This window comes from Sinocyclocheilus rhinocerous, unplaced genomic scaffold (genome assembly GCF_001515625.1).
Source record: "Sinocyclocheilus rhinocerous isolate Xijiao unplaced genomic scaffold, SAMN03320098_v1.1 scaffold491, whole genome shotgun sequence".
Lineage (NCBI taxonomy): Eukaryota > Metazoa > Chordata > Actinopteri > Cypriniformes > Cyprinidae > Sinocyclocheilus > Sinocyclocheilus rhinocerous.
The window spans coordinates 478936-495798 of record NW_015625034.1 but is presented as its reverse complement, the minus strand read 5'-3'; the positions used below and the strand labels follow the sequence as shown (position 1 = coordinate 495798).

At 38.7% G+C, this 16863-nt stretch overlaps 2 protein-coding genes across 2 annotated transcripts; both read left to right on the top strand.

The window, feature by feature from the left end:
• The first annotated feature begins 4322 nt into the window (after positions 1-4322).
• LOC107749137 (zymogen granule membrane protein 16-like) lies at positions 4323-5638 on the top strand. The gene is made up of 4 exons (XM_016564236.1): positions 4323-4355; positions 4553-4640; positions 4785-4911; positions 5096-5638. Exons 2-4 carry the CDS (start codon positions 4589-4591, stop codon positions 5418-5420), a joined length of 504 nt encoding a protein of 167 aa, XP_016419722.1. The 5' UTR covers positions 4323-4355; positions 4553-4588; the 3' UTR covers positions 5421-5638.
• Positions 5639-9623: 3985 nt separating this feature from the next.
• On the top strand, positions 9624-10775 carry LOC107748523 (zymogen granule membrane protein 16-like). Its single transcript, XM_016563334.1, has 4 exons — positions 9624-9656; positions 9854-9941; positions 10086-10212; positions 10397-10775. Exons 2-4 carry the CDS (start codon positions 9890-9892, stop codon positions 10719-10721), a joined length of 504 nt encoding a protein of 167 aa, XP_016418820.1. The 5' UTR covers positions 9624-9656; positions 9854-9889; the 3' UTR covers positions 10722-10775.
• Positions 10776-16863: the final 6088 nt, after the last annotated feature.

Genomic DNA, 16863 nt, shown 5'->3' with positions numbered 1-16863 from the left:
GATCGCTGCATCGGAGGGTGAGCCGGAGCTTTCTGGAGAGGAAGATTCGGCTGTGCTGCTGTCCTCCGGGACTGTAGCAATGCCTGAATTGGACCCGGAAATAATGGCTATGCTTTCTCGGGCTGCCGTGAGGGTAGGGCTTGAGTGGAGACCTCCACCGTGTCCCGAGCCCTCAAGGCTGGACGATTGATTCTTCGGGGTGGTCCGCGCTGGTTTCTCAGCGCCCGCCCCGGTGCCATTCTTCCCGGAGGTGCCGAGGGAACAATCGGCATGGAAGCACTGGCACACAGCTGGCTGCGGGGCCTTCGCAAGTATGCATTTCCCCAGTGAGCTTTCTTGCACAGACACTGTGCAAGATCAGGGAGGACGAGGCCCCACCTTACTGGCCCACTCGGACTTGGTTCCCAGAACTCATGCTCCTTGTGACAGCCCCTTCTTGGCAGATTCCTCTGAGGAAGGATCTACTGACTCAGAGATGGGGCACCCTGTGGTACCCGCATCCAGACCTCTGGAAACTTCATGTCTGGTCCCTGAATGGGACGAGGAGGTTCTAGGTGAGCTACCCCAAGAGGTAGTTGACACCATCACTTCGGTGAGAGCACTGTCTACGAGACACACTTACGCCTTGAAGTGAAACCTGTTCGTCGAGTGGTGTTCTTCTCACCGAGAAGACCTCCGGAAATGATTACCCCCTATTGCTGCCAACCACGACCCCGTGGAAGGGAAGTCGGTGGGGAAGCATGACATGATTATCAGGTTCTCCTAGAGTTTGGGCCGGCTGACTCCCAGGTAATCCTGAGGCCCCGGCCTATGTGCACAAGGTTCCCACTACTCACTTCAGGGATCAGGTGGTGAGCCTGCAAGCGCTGCCCCCAGAGGAGGCAGACCCAGCCCTAGCTTTGCTTTGTCCTGTCCGAGCATTGAGATGCTACGTAGACAGGATGCAAAGCTTCAGGACCTAAGACCAGCTTTTTGTCTGTCGGTGGCCGGCAGAAGGGGAATGCCATCTCTAAGCAGAGGATGGCCCACTGGATAGTGGATGCCATCACCCTGGCTTATCAGGCACAGGGTGTGCCCTGCCCGTTCAGGTTGCGAGCTCACTCTATTAGAAGTGTTGCATCCTCCTGGGCACTGGCTCCTGCGCGCTGGATATTTGTAGAACTGCGGGCTGGGCGACCCCCAACACGTTCGCTAGATTCTATAGCCTTCGTGTGGACCTGGTATCCTCCTGTGTTCTCACCTCAAATGGGCAGAAGCACTGAGAGGTCCCGGCTTCGGGTCGGCTTGGTAAGACTGCTTCAGAGAGTCCATATCGTAGACCCTGTCGAGCTCCTCCGTACCCTCGGCAGCCAGACGTGGCGGACCGTCCGGCGCCAGGCCCTCACTCAATGAATCCGTGAGAACCGGTAGAGGGCTGAGTTCCATATGTAGAGACCAAAGTGGATCCCATATGTGTAAAATCCACGGTATAGCCTCAGAGCCCGTGTTTCCCCGGCAGACTTTCTGCTATTTTCCAAGAGGGTTACAATCACCTCTAATCTTCCATATGCTCCTAGACGGTTGTTCATATGTGTAAGTGCTTCCAAAACCTCCTTCGGGAAGGATGGGTTTCCGCAACATTCCGGTTCCAAGTGGAACGGGCATGTTTTCCCAGTGTTATCCAGTCTTACTGAGTGGGTAGTGCCATGGCAGCAGTAACTGGTCTTCTTGTGGTAAGCCCCGGCCTACGCCAAAAAGAAGGGGTGCAGGTGTCTTCCACAGGACACTGGAAGGGCCACTTTGGTAGGGATCCCAATTCGTTGGTCACCGACGTGACGTCGGGAGTGACCGACTGAAAGAGAATGTCTCCATAGTGTATGTTACCCTCGTTCCCTGAAGGAGGGAATGGAGACGTCACGTCCCGTCGCCACGGCTGCTGTACCACCGCTGAGCGGCCGAGTCACCGGCTTGGCTCCTCAGCAAAAACTTGAATATGCGCTGCACCTGCTGCCTACTTATACCCACGCTGTGATCAGCGGCAGCTGGATGCAGTGCAGAGGCGCTGTGCGAACATCATGTTACTGTAGTTCTAGACTAAAATGTGAACATGCATTTACTCGTCTCACCTGCACAAAAACAGATTCAGTATTCTTGAAAATGAATAAAAACAGTCAAATGCAAACTCAGAGTATTATACAAACCTGCAATAATTAAATATGTTAAATAAGACAAATATCATTTATGTATTTAATCCCATTTTATTAACGAATGTCTTTGCTACTGACCTTCGATTATTCAATTCAACCATACTAATAAACAAAAATGACACATTTGTTTCATTTTTGTTATTGCTGAATACTGTTGAACTTTCTTCTCCTGTCATATTCTCCATGCAATTTATTTGAGATGCACCCTCTACTGTACAGATGTGAATTTACATTTCCTTCAACCTGAGGCATATTCATTTTACTTTTGGTATGAAAGGGCTTTTACATTTGTAAAAGAATAACTTTTTTATATTAAAAATAAGCAAGCAAGCCCTGCCTAGATTTTAAAAGTAACTCAAAAGTAATGTAACACATTACTTTCCATTAAAAGTAACTAAAGTAATTAGTTACTTTTTTTAGGGAGTATCGCAATATTGTAATGCATTACTTTTAAAAGTAACTTTCCCCAACACTGTTTGCTGAATATTAAATCCTACAATATTACAACTATATGCAGTAAAAGTGGCTGATAACAGTTGTGAAAACTCTGATGTATCATCTGTATCCTCCAGTGGATGACAAGGCATGTAGAAACATTACAAGTATTTTTTGAATAAAATGTTGACAGACATGTTTTTCCCCCAGAGTCAGTTTCAGTGGTACTGCTGCTTGTGTTAACACACTGCACGATTTCCGGCTGTCCCAGACGAAAGATTGGCATCGTGAAACAATCGTGGTGATTTCTGTGATCATGGCTCCTAATCAGTGGTTCTATGTCATACAGTGAGAGAGGTTCAAAGACGGCCATTGTCACGGTCTTGCAACCAAAGATAGCCTTCGATACAGCATGATTATCGCACAGTGTGTTTGGCAGAACCTGATTTTACCAAGTGCAACATGTTCCTGGATCAACATCTTTGTTGACCCTGGAACAACATTGTGATTTGAAGAACCAGTTTATAGTTTTTGCGAAGTTTAGGCTTACAATCAGTGTTTGGTGCTTGTACATCAGTGTCATTCATCTATCATTTCCTCTCATTTTAGGGATTACTCATGGTTAAGCTTAGGTTTAGGTGTAGGGATATGGTCAAGACTACATTTTTGGATTAAAATGTTGTTCCAGGTCGGCGCCGATAGCCTACTGGTTAGTGTGCCAACATATAGCATAACTGTGCTCACGGCGACTCGAGTTCGATTCCCATCTTGAGGTCCTTTGCCGATCCCTCCCCCCTCTTCCCACCCAATATGTTCCTGTCTGCTCTCAACTGTCCTATCTAATAAAAAAGGCAGAAAAGCTCCCCCACCCCCTTGGTAACTTGGTAAAATCAGGATGTGCGTGTGTTTGCTGATATGATCCACGTTTACTGACCAACAAATAAAATTGCGACATGGCGCATGACTACAACATAAAACTGCTTACCTTAAATCGTGCAGTGTGTTTTCGGCTTTAGAAAAATCAACCATAAAGTCAAAGTGAGGCATTTCATGTCTCATGATCAATGTCATATGATTTGTCAGTTCAACACTGTAGACTTTAAAAAAGGACACATCTTATCTAAAATAATTGTCTTTCATTAAGAAAACTTTTATAGTCACCAATACTAGATCACACATACATTACAAAGCAATGCATCCTTACCCTTACTTAAATTCTTTTTAATCTTTTAAAATAAGTCAAATAAAAAAAATTTAATATTAAAAAAATCCTTTTATTTTTTAATCATGAACACCACATTTATTAATGGTTTTCTTAATAGAGGGCCTGATCAGCTTAGTAGAATTTCAGTATTACACATACAATATACTGTAAAAGTTGCTTACATTGTTTTAAACAAATGGAATAAAACTAATGTTGTGTTGTACAGCCCTATATAACCATTATTCCTATTCTTTTTATTTTGTGTCTTGTTTATTTGTTTAATTTGAAAGTAAAAAGTTTGAAAATAAGTGTTAAACTTAACTTAATTATATATATATATATATACTTCTAAGCATTCTTTGCACTTGGACCAAAACTTATATGTTCCAAAACATTCCTTCTGAGGTGGAGACGGAAACATGACAATGTTTGTCCAATAGAAGAGGCTTGACTAGCAGGAGCATATAAATTCAAGTAGGTTTAGTCATCAAACCAGACTCACATATCAACCACATCAAGTGTAACAGCAGGTAATGACTTTATATTGCTAAAATTCCTGTGATTGTCTTTTATCATCTTTATGTGCTTAGGTATATGTGAAAACACTGATCACAGTTAAATACATTTTCTGTCAATATATAATGCAGTTAGATGATGGAAACTACTATCTAAAGTAAAATATTTACTGTTTCATGAGTGAATACCTCATCTATTTTGTTCCTTTTAGATTACTGGTGTGTGCTGAACAGCAACTTTTTACAAAATGTTGCATCTTATTCTGGTTCTCTCTGGAGTTACAGTGGGCATGGCCATGCGTAAGTATTGCTCACCACAACGTGGTACATTATCAAACATGCAAAACAATGTTGCAAATAAATGACTGTTGGAAAATTGAAAATGAAATTAAATTTACTATTGAAAGGTTTATTTTAAAATAGAGCTGTTATTTCCTCTTTTAGCTTTACTGGATTACTACTCATACTCCACGGCTGTTGGGGACGGCAGTGGGACTGAATATTCCACTGCGTATGATGGTCGCATCACTGGTATCAGAGTCTGGGAACACAGTAACGCGTATATTCGTGGGTAAGTTAACCAGTTCACCACTGATCATTCCTCTGGACCAACAGAGTGAAAAAAGTGAATATGATACGCTTTAAAATATTCTTGTGGCTTGATCTTGAAAAGTCATTTGCATTTTGTGTTCTAATTCTTCTGCATGTTATTCTGTGACCATCTTTTCAAACACTTTCATCAAATATCTGTTCAGAATCCAGCTGCGTTATGATGGTAACTGGACAACACCGGTTTGTACAAGCAATGGCAATCCACTGGAGATGTCATTTCGTGACAATGAATCCATCATTCAGGTTTCTGGAAAACATTACAGTGGCTACATCTATGAGCTTATGTTTGTCACTAGTCGAGGCCGCTCTTTAAAAGTGGGGCAGCCTTATGGAAACTCATTTAACTTCTACCCGACCAATGATGGAAGTGAGCTACGTTTTCTCAGTGGTCGACAGAATGGAAATGGCATCACCTCCATTGGGGCTCACTGGGCTGTCTACTACACCGGTGACAACAGTGCAGCTTAAGATCATATTAGTTCAGTTCAACCCCCTTTACTTTCTTTCTGCCAGCATTAAAGAAACAGCTACACAAACTTGTTTTATCTGTTCTGATTTTTTTTTTATAGACAAGCTCCTCATGGTTATTACTTAAATAAATGCTATGTTTTTTTATTTTTTTTTATTGTTTTAGCCTATTTTATGTTTCAAACTTTCAGAATTTTCCACTGCATGAACGTACTATATGATCAATATTATATTAATTATCTAACTTTTTTATAATTTACTTTCCTTAAAATTAACAAATTTCAACACTTTTGTCTTTTGTTATATGAAGATCATATTAAAAACTTGGCAACATTTTACCCTGCTTTCATCATTTATTTATTCTACTTCTCAAATGCCTTATATGTATAGATTTTATTATGTTGTTCAGATTCTTTAATGATGTTTATGTTGATGTAAACAAACTTCTCAAGGAGTGACATAAACAAATAAAACATAAACCTTTTTTTGTGAAAATTACTCAAATTACAACTGTCCCAAAGTTGTGCTGTCATTTTCGTAACATCAAGCTTGTTTAGTGCACTTGTTTACAAAAGAGGAAACAGTGTCACAGTTGTCATTATTTTCTCACCATCATGTTGTTCCAAACCTGTATATTAGGTTAAACACAAAATAATATATTTTGAAGACTTTTGAGGAACCAAGCAGTTTTTGCACCCCATTGACTGTCATAGTAGGAAAAGAAATAGTATGGAAGTCAATGGGGACCATCAGCTGTTTGATTACCAGCATTCTTCAAAATATCTTCTTTTATGTTCAACATAAGAAAGAAACTCAACTTTGATTTTGGAAACTCTCCAGTACACAGAGAGTATAAAGAGAGGATAACTAAAACACTGAACTCCTGGAAATGTTGACTTTGGGTACAGTGATAAAATGAAACATCGCATAAACCTCAGTGATGAGACTCCATTTAAGCACAGAGTAAGACTCTCAAGATATAGAAGCATGCGTGTCCATCTCCAACAACTTCTTGATTCAGAAGTCATCCACAAATCTGAATCCCCTTTCTCTTCACCGATTGTAGTCATCAGAAAAAAGAATGGAGAAGTTAGACTCTGCATAATCTACAGAAAACTAACCTTCAAATAGTAAAGGATTGTTTCCAAGAATAGGCCTACATAATGTTAAACAAGACTTCACTTTAAACCTTAAAAAAATCCGTGAGAACCGGTAGAGGGCTGAGTTACATATGTAGAGACCTAAGTGGATCCCATATGTGTAAAATCCACGGTATAGCCTCAGAGCCCGTGTTTCCCCGGCAGACTTTCTGCTATTTTCCAAGTGGGTTACAATCACTCCGGTTCCAAGTGGAACGGGCACGTTTTCCCAGTGTTATCCAGTCTTACTGAGTGGGTGCCATGGCAGCAGTAACTGGTCTTCTTGTGGTAAGCCCCGGCCTACGCCAAAAAGAAGGGGTGCAGGTGGCTTCCACAGGACACTGGAAGGGGCAGTATCCATGGCACTTTGGTAGGGATCCCAATTCGTTGGTCACCGACGTGACGTCTCCGTTCCCTCCTTCAGGGAATGAGGGTTACATACGTAACCGAGACGTTAAATAATCAGATTACTTTTTTAAGTAACTAGTAAAGTTGCGCATTACTTTTTAATTTAGAAGGAAATATCTGAGTTTCTTTTTCAAATAAGTAACTCCAGTTACTTTGTTTCCCATGTATTGACTGACAGCTCTTGTGTTGCCATGTTGAGAGAAATCGGGAGTAAGTGCAGAGGCGCTGTGCGAACATCATGTTACTGTAGTTCTAGACTAAAATGTGAACATGCATTTACTCGTCTCACCTGCACAAAAACATCTTCAAAATCTTCAAAATGAATAAAAACAGTCAAATGCAAACTCAGAGTATTATACAAACCTGCAATAATTAAATATGTTAAATAAGACAAATATCATTTATGTATTTAATCCCATTTTATTAACGAATGTCTTTGCTACTGACCTTCGATTATCCAATTCAACCATACTAATAAACAAAAATGACACATTTGTTTCATTTTTGTTATTGCTGAATACTGCTGAACTTTCTTCTCCTGTCATATTCTCCATGCAATTTATTTGAGATGCACCCTCTACTGTACAGATGTGAATTTACATTTCCTTCAACCTGAGGCATATTCATTTTACTTTAGGTATGAAAGGGCTTTTACATTTGCAAAAGAATAACTTTTTTATATTAAAAATAAGCAAGCAAGCCCTGCCTAGATTTAAAAAGTAACTCAAAAGTAATGTAACGCATTACTTTCCATTAAAAGTAACTAACGTAATAGGGAGTAACGCAATATTGTAATGCATTACCTTTAAAAGTAACTTTCCCCAACACTGTTTGCTGAATATTAAATCCTACAATATTACAACTATATGCAGTAAAAGTTGCTGATAACAGTTGTGAAAACTCTGATGTATCATCTGTATCCTCCAGTGGATGACAAGGCATGTAGAAACATTACAAGTATTTTTTGAATAAAATGTTGACAGACATGGTTTTCCCCCAGAGTCAGTTTCAGTGGTACTGCTGCTTGTGTTAAGCCCTAAACACACTGCAAGATTTCCGGCTGTCCCAGACGAAAGATTGTCATCGTGAAACAATCGTGGCGATTTCTGTGATCATGGCTCCTAATCAGTGGTCCTGTGTCATACAGTGAGAGAGATTCAAAGACGGCCGTTGTCACGGTCTTGCGACCAAAGATAGCCTTCGATACAGAATGATCATCGCACAGTGTGTTTGGCAGAACCTGATTTTACCAAGTGCAACATGTTCCTGGATCAACATCTTTGTTGACCCTGGAACAACATTGTGATTTGAAGAACCAGTTTATAGTTTTTGCGAAGTTTAGGCTTACAATCAGTGTTTGGTGCTTGTACATCAGTGTCATTCATCTATCATTTCCTCTCATTTTAGGGATTACTCATGGTTAAGCTTAGGTTTAGGTGTAGGGATATGGTCAAGACTACATTTTTGGATTAAAATGTTGCTCCAGGGCGGCGCCGATAGCCTAGTGGTTAGTGCGCCAACATATAGCATAACTGTGCTCACGGCGACCCAAGTTCGATTCCCGTCTTGAGGTCCTTTGCCGATCCCTACCCCCTCTTCCCACCCAATATGTTCCTGTCTGCTCTCAACTGTCCTATCTAATAAAAAAGGCAGAAAAGCTCCCCCACCCCCTTGGTAACTTGGTAAAATCAGGATGTGCGTGTGTTTGCTGATATGATCCACGTTTACTGACCAACAAATAAAATTGCGACATGGCGCATGACTACAACATAAAACTGCTTACCTTAAATCGTGCAGTGTGTTTTCGGGAACAAAAGAAATGTTGTTCCAGGGTCAACAAAATATGTTCACCTAGGAACACATCTAACGTAAAATCAGGATGTGCGTGTGTTTGCTGATACGATCCACGTCTACTGACCAACAAATAAAATTGCGACATAGCGCATGACTACAACATAAAACTGCTTACCTTAACTGCTTAACTGCTTACAAAGTGAGGCATTTCATGTCTCATGATCAATGTTATATGATTTGTCAGTTCAACACTGTAGACTTTAAAAAAGGACACATCTTATCTAAAATATTTGTCTTTCATTAAGAAAACTTTTATAGTCACCAATACTAGATCACACATACATTACAAAGCAATGCATCCTTACCCTTACTTAAATTCTTTTTAATCTTTTAAAATAAGTCAAATAAAAAAAATTTAATATTAAAAAAATCCTTTTATTTTTTAATCATGAACACCACATTTATTAATGGTTTTCTTAATAGAGGGCCTGATCAGCTTAGTAGAATTTCAGTATTACACATACAATATACTGTAAAAGTTGCTTACATTGTTTTAAACAAATGGAATAAAACTAATGTTGTTTTGTATAACCCTATATAACCCTTATTCCTATTGTTTTTATTTTGTGTTTTGTTTATTTGTTTAATTTGAAAGTAAAAAGTTTGAAAATAAGTGTTAAACTTAACTTAATTATATATATATATATATACTTCTAAGCATTCTTTGCACTTGGACCAAAACTTATATGTTCCAAAACATTCCTTCTGAGGTGGAGACGGAAACATGACAATGTTTGTCCAATAGAAGAGGCTTGACTAGCAGGAGCATATAAATTCAAGTAGGTTTAGTCATCAAACCAGACTCACATATCAACCACATCAAGTGTAACAGCAGGTAATGACTTTATATTGCTAAAATTCCTGTGATTGTCTTTTATCATCTTTATGTGCTTAGGTATATGTGAAAACACTGATCACAGTTAAATACATTTTCTGTCAATATATAATGCAGTTAGATGATGGAAACTACTATCTAAAGTAAAATATTTACTGTTTCATGAGTGAATACCTCATCTATTTTGTTCCTTTTAGATTACTGGTGTGTGCTGAACAGCAACTTTTTACAAAATGTTGCATCTTATTCTGGTTCTCTCTGGAGTTACAGTGGGCATGGCCATGCGTAAGTATTGCTCACCACAACGTGGTACATTATCAAACATGCAAAACAATGTTGCAAATAAATGACTGTTGGAAAATTGAAAATGAAATTAAATTTACTATTGAAAGGTTTATTTTAAGATAGAGCTGTTATTTCCTCTTTTAGCTTTACTGGATTACTACTCTTACTCCACGGCTGTTGGGGACGGCAGTGGGACTGAATATTCCACTGCATATGATGGTCGCGTCACTGGTATCAGAGTCTGGGAACACAGTAACGCGTATATTCGTGGGTAAGTTAACCAGTTCACCACTGATCATTCCTCTGGACCAACAGAGTGAAAAAAGTGAATATGATATGCTTTAAAATATTCTTGTGGCTTGATCTTGAAAAGTCATTTGCATTGTGTGTTCTAATTCTTCTGCATGTTATTCTGTGACCATCTTTTCAAACACTTTCATCAAATATCTGTTCAGAATCCAGCTGCGTTATGATGGTAACTGGACAACACCGGTTTGTACAAGCAATGGCAATCCACTGGAGATGTCATTTCGTGACAATGAATCCATCATTCAGGTTTCTGGAAAACATTACAGTGGCTACATCTATGAGCTTATGTTTGTCACTAGTCGAGGCCGCTCTTTAAAAGTGGGGCAGCCTTATGGAAACTCATTTAACTTCTACCCGACCAATGATGGAAGTGAGCTACGTTTTCTCAGTGGTCGACAGAATGGAAATGGCATCACCTCCATTGGGGCTCACTGGGCTGTCTACTACACCGGTGACAACAGTGCAGCTTAAGATCATATTAGTTTAGTTCAACCCCCTTTACTTTCTTTCTGCCAGCATTAAAGAAACAGCTACACAAACTTGTTTTATCTGTTCTGAGTTTTTATAGACAAGCTCCTCATGGTTATTACTTAAATAAATGCAATTAGTTTTTTTTTGTTTGATTGTTTTAGCCTATTTTATGTTTCAAACTTTCAGCATTTTCCACTGCATGAACGTACTTTATGATCAATATTATATTAATTATCTAACGTTGTATGGGTTTACTTTCCTTAAAATTAACAAATTTCAACACTTTTGTCTTTTGTTATATGAAGATCATATTAAAAACTTGGCAACATTTTACCCTGCTTTCATCATTTATTTATTCTACTTCTCAAATGCCTTATATGTATAGATTTTATTATGTTGTTCAGATTTTCAATCTTAAAATATGGAAATCCAATAACAAAATGGTTATTACATTTAATGATGATTATGTTGATGTAAATAAACTTCTCAAGGAGTGACATAAACAAATAAAACATAAACCTTTTTTTGTGAAAATTACTCAAATTACAACTGTCCCAAAGTTGTGCTGTCATTTTCGTAACATCAAGCTTGTTTAGTGCACTTGTTTACAAAAGAGGAAACAGTGTCACAGTTGTCATTATTTTCTCACCATCATGTTGTTCCAAACCTGTATATTAGGTTAAACACAAAATAATATATTCTGAAGACTTTTGAGGAACCAAGCAGTTTTTGCACCCCATTGACTGTCATAGTAGGAAAATAAATAGTATGGAAGTCAATGGGGACCATCAGCTGTTTGATTACCAGCATTCTTCAAAATATCTTCTTTTATGTTCAACATAAGAAAGAAACTCAACTTTCTCTTCACCGATTGTAGTCATCAGGAAAAAGAATGGAGAAGTTAGACTCTGCATAATCTACAGAAAACTAAACCTTCAAATAGTAAAGACTCAGTAGACATTTCTCTTTGAAACTGCGGCGAAACGTGCAGTAAGGTACGTATTTTTATGAGACTGGGTTGAAATATTTAATTAACGTGCAAATCTGCAAAAAAAAATATAAAAAAAATAAATAAAAAAATAGGACTTTCTATTTGCTTTTAAACTGTAAACACGTTTCACTAAGCTGTTTTTCAAATTTTTCAAGTTCTACATTTTTCTCCTTACACTCTTAAAAATAAAGGTGCTTCACGATGCCATAGAAGAACCTTTTTGTCTAAATGGTTCCATAAAGAACCTTTAAAATCTGAAGAACCTTTCTGTTTCACAAAAGGTTCTTTGTGGCGAAAGAAGGTTCTTCAGATTATAAAAAGGTAAGAAAGAGATGGTTCTTTAAAGAACCTTTGACTAAATGGTTCTTTGTGGAACCAAAAATGGTTCTTCTATGGCATCGCTTGAAGAACCTTTTGAAGCACCTTTATTTTTAAGAGTGTAGCTCCATGTTGCAATAAGTTTTGGGAGTTCATTTTTAGTCCATCTCCTATCCTGAAAAGTGTGTCTTGCAGAGACTGACAAAAATGAGCTCCTAAAACTTACTGCCAGATTCTGGAAGATCAATTCTTCAAACAGTGGTACAAGAGGATGTGGTGCTGGTCCTTCAGGAGTCACTCTCAACTTATCTGTTGTATTTCATATGTTGTATAGAGATGCGAAGCGGCTGAGCTGTTACTATATTTGGAACTATTTTCTTAAAGAAATAGAGCAAAATCAGGCAGTCCTTGTTTACTGAACTGTTGTATTAAATCAATATCACATTTGCAAACTCCCTTAATAACTATTAAAAGCTGTCACTCTCATTATCGCGATCTGTGGGCGCACAGAAAATGAGAGCGCGCGAGTGAGTTCTCAAGACTCAAAAGCATGTGCAAATGATACATCCCTTCATCTGTCATCGTGTTATAAGCGCGGAACCTGCGGGGATGAGTAGAATGGTTATTAATAGCTACAATCCCGTGCCGAAATTCAAGTCCTGCTCTGTGTTCTCTGCTAATAACCCGACTGTGAATGATGCGAGCGGCGTTACTATGTTGTCAATGTGAAGCTGCAGCCGTGGCGGGGATGATTTTTGGTGTGCCGGCAGAACAACAACAACAACAATGCGCTACATGTTTCTTTTCCCCTCATTTTTCCCCAATTGACAGAAATCTGTCGTACCGTAATCCCTGCATAAACAATTTTTTTTTCAAATTTAATTCAAGCACTTTCAAGGACCTGTTTGTTTTCAAGTACTTTCCAGGCCTTGAATCCATATGTCTGAAATTCAAGTACTTTCAAGAAGCGTGGGAACCCTGGGTTCAATAAAACTTATTTACTTACGTTTTTACAGACACTAAAACGTACAATACTGACGTATTTTCAGCATCTAAACGTACAAATACTTACGTATTTTCAGCATTTAAACATACAAAACTGACGTATTGATGACACCTAAAAATGAATCCTTATGAATATTGAAATCGCGGCTTAATTTTATTATTAGATGTTTTTAGTTGTCATATCAATTACCTTGTTTTCAATTGCATTATTAGATTGTAAACGATTACTTAATATGAATTATAACATTTCGTTTTGTTGTGTGATTTCTGCTGTCAGCTCGTTTCCAAGAATGCCTACATAATGTTAAACAAGACTTCACTTTAAACCTTAAAATAAATAACATTTCTGCAGTCATTTAACCTTTACTTGTCATGTAATGTTTACTTCGTTTGCCATGGGCCACAAAAGGCGTTTTCTCCGACATGCTGTGAACTATAAAATACACCAAAAACGCAACATAATTACGAAATGAAACAATTTTATTTGTGCGCTGTAATCCAAATCTTCCGAATCCATACGACTGTGAGGAACAGACCCAAATCCAAGCCTTTATTCGGCGATCTTCATTTCCATCCCGAGCAGCGAGTCCAGCGACCGTAAACAGCAAAACCCGCGCTGGCTGACGCACTCTTTACAAATTCAAATGTTGCCGCTTCAAACGACAGGTCTTACGGCAGGATAATCGAACGCTCATTGTCTCTCGCCTGCATTCGTCACAGATTACTACATGCTGTGTTTCTGGTGAGGTGTGTTTGAATGATGCGCGCGCGCCTTCACGACTTCACAGAGTGGATCGGGAAAATAATCTGGATAATATTGTCAGCGATTAACAACATAAATTCTGCTCTGCACCTCACACAAACCTACTGTATTCCGCCAGAGAGGACTGCGGCTGCAACGCATCGTCATTTGGATTACTTTTGGTACTGCTTTTGACATTTTTGCAATAAATAAATTATTGTAATTGCATTTATCTGTCTGTCATGTTTTTCTTCTACTGTACAGAAATAGTTATGTTAAGGTTTAGAGGTAGGAATTGGATTAGCAACTATAAAAATATTTTAATGCTATACTAAAATGGTTATTTTCCTGCATATTTCGGTCAATTGCGTTTTATATCCTTTTATATTCGCTATAAAATGGGTAGGTTAAGGTTTGGGGGTAGGTTAAGGGGTCTAAAAATCTAAATTGCATATAAAAAAAATTATAAAAATGCATATTTGCTATAAAATGGGTGGGTTTAGGTTTGGGGGTAGGTTAAGGGGTCTAAAAATCTAAATCGCTTATTGATAAAATTATAAAAATGCATTGATACGAATATCTTAATGATCCAAAATATATGTAAATATTTGTACGTTTTTTAGCTAAAAATACGTAGCGATTTGTAAATTTTAAACGTTGAAATACGTCTAAATTGTATAAATAAAATACAATAAAAACGTACAAAAATATATTTTTTGTGCTTGTAAATATTACGTATTAATACCTACGTATAAACATGAGACCAGGCTGAGGATTCATATGCCTTGCCCAATTTGGAATCCTTCTTGGCCCTGACTGGATCCAAATGGTTCTCTGTGCTAGATCTGAAATCCGGTTTCTACCAGATTGAAATGGAGGAAGCAGATAAGTGGATGCCTTCAACAGGATGCCTCAAGGCATAACTTAATGCCCCAAGCACATTCCAGAGGCTCATGGAATGCTGCATAGGAGAGCTGAACCTGAAACAAGCACTAGTTTTCCTGGATGATCTCATTGCTTTCTCCCCAACACTAGGATCTAAACATGTAACTATGAATGAAAACACCATTAAAGACATCTGTGATAAGCACTTACACCTAGTGGTTGGTAATCCTCCTATGGAAAATATTCCCAATGCCACTTTCGTTGTCTCTCTTGCCCACCATCCAAAGGCTCTTCCAGGAAGTTTTGAGGAAGAAGATGAATTTGGTGGCTTACCCATTATAACTCGTTTTGCACCAGATGAACTAAGAAACAAACAAAGAGAAGACTTTGCAAGTCTTTGCTTGAGAAAGCTGCGTCACTTCTCAATATCACAGCTAAAAGACCACTCAAAGTCGTATGCATGGATTTTCTCTCAGTGGAGCCAGGTTCCAACAATTTCAAAGACATTTTGGTCATTACCGACCACTTCGATAAGTAAGCAGTAGCTGTTCCTACCCCAAATTAAAAGGCTTGAACAGTAGCTAAGTGCTTGTGGGACCACTTCTTTGTCCACTGTAGCATCCCTGAGAAGCTCCATAGTGACCACGGGCCTGACTTTGAGTAAGAGGCTCATAAGAGAGTTGTGTGAGCTCACTGGCACTCAGAAAGTAAGAACTATGCCCTATAATCTGAGAGGGAACCCTGCTGAGCGCTTCAGTAGGAACCTGCGTGGACTAACATGCTTGGAACCCCCGAGAACCAGAAGAGTCAAAGAAGAGTGGTGAAATTACATCAAACCATTGGTACATGCTTATAATTGTACTAAAAAATGGAGAGAGAGAGAGAGAGAGGGGAAGAAGAAGAAGAAGAAAGATTAAAAATATGAAATAATGAAATAATTAATAAGTTGATTTTAGGACCCTAAAAGAGAAGAAAGACAATACTCACCTGGTTGTGGATCTAAAGGAAACTTATTTGAATGAGAAAACAACAGTTTTGGTCAGGTTTTAGGCTCCAGTTGGATTTCAGAGTTACTGCACAAAAACACCTCTGTGATACTAAGAGTTTAGTTGGCGAGCCAACCCAGACTGCAACTTTGACCTTCATTTGACTACGTTTCATCTGCAAAGAGACTGATTACAGGGCACTGGATTGTTGGGTAAACTCATTGCCTCATGAATTAGAAAAAAAGCTCTTCGTCTTCAGTGATGCGAAGACAACATTTGAGCGTGTACACGCAATATCTGAGCGAGCACCTGGGCTGGCCAGCCAAATTTCAGGGGGGCCGGTGCCTCCCCTGGCCACCACGTAGACACGCCCTTGTATGCCATGATATGATTGTTTACTTTTCTTATTTTGAGTTAAACGTTCTCTTACCTGTGAAAAAAAGTAAGAAAGAAAAAAAGAGTTAACTAGCAAATTCTGAATAGGTATGATCAATTAATTAACCTTTACTTAATAGATTATCAAACACGAGTGGATCCACTACACTAAGCTGAAAAAAATAAAATAAAATTCAAGAGTGACCCCTGCTGGCATTATGTATGCATTCACTTTTAATTTTGAGGCCAGGCCCCTGGCTTCTCTTCTCAAGCGGAGAGATTATATCCACACTTAAATCCACGCCAATGCTCATATTTGTAAAAACTGCCTTTGACGTGGAAAAGTGCTTAGCGTCACGTCAGGGTCTGAGCAGAGTACGTACTTTTTCCTTGTCGGAGTACTGCAGGTTTTTGGAAATGTAAGCTATTTCTTGCAGCTCGCTTTTCTGAATTGAAGGATTTGGACGATGACTGGTGATCTTTTATATGTTAATGACATTAATTCGGAGTCGTTTACAAGGCAGACTTGAGCAGATTTTAGAGGGATAAAAATAATTTTAAGATAAGAAAGTACATTTTACTTCAAGTATTTTTGTGCTGGCAATGCCTGCTTTGTAGTTAATCAATACAACATCAATAAAACATGTTATAACCAGAGGCGGACAGTAACTAAGTACATATACTTAAGTATTGTACTTAAGTACACTTTTTGAGTATCGGTACTTTACTTGAGTATTATTTTTTCTGGGAACTTATGACTTTAACTTCACTACATTTGAAAGACAAATATTGTACTTTTCACTCCACTACATTTCTATCAAGGTCCTCGAAGTAGAAAGT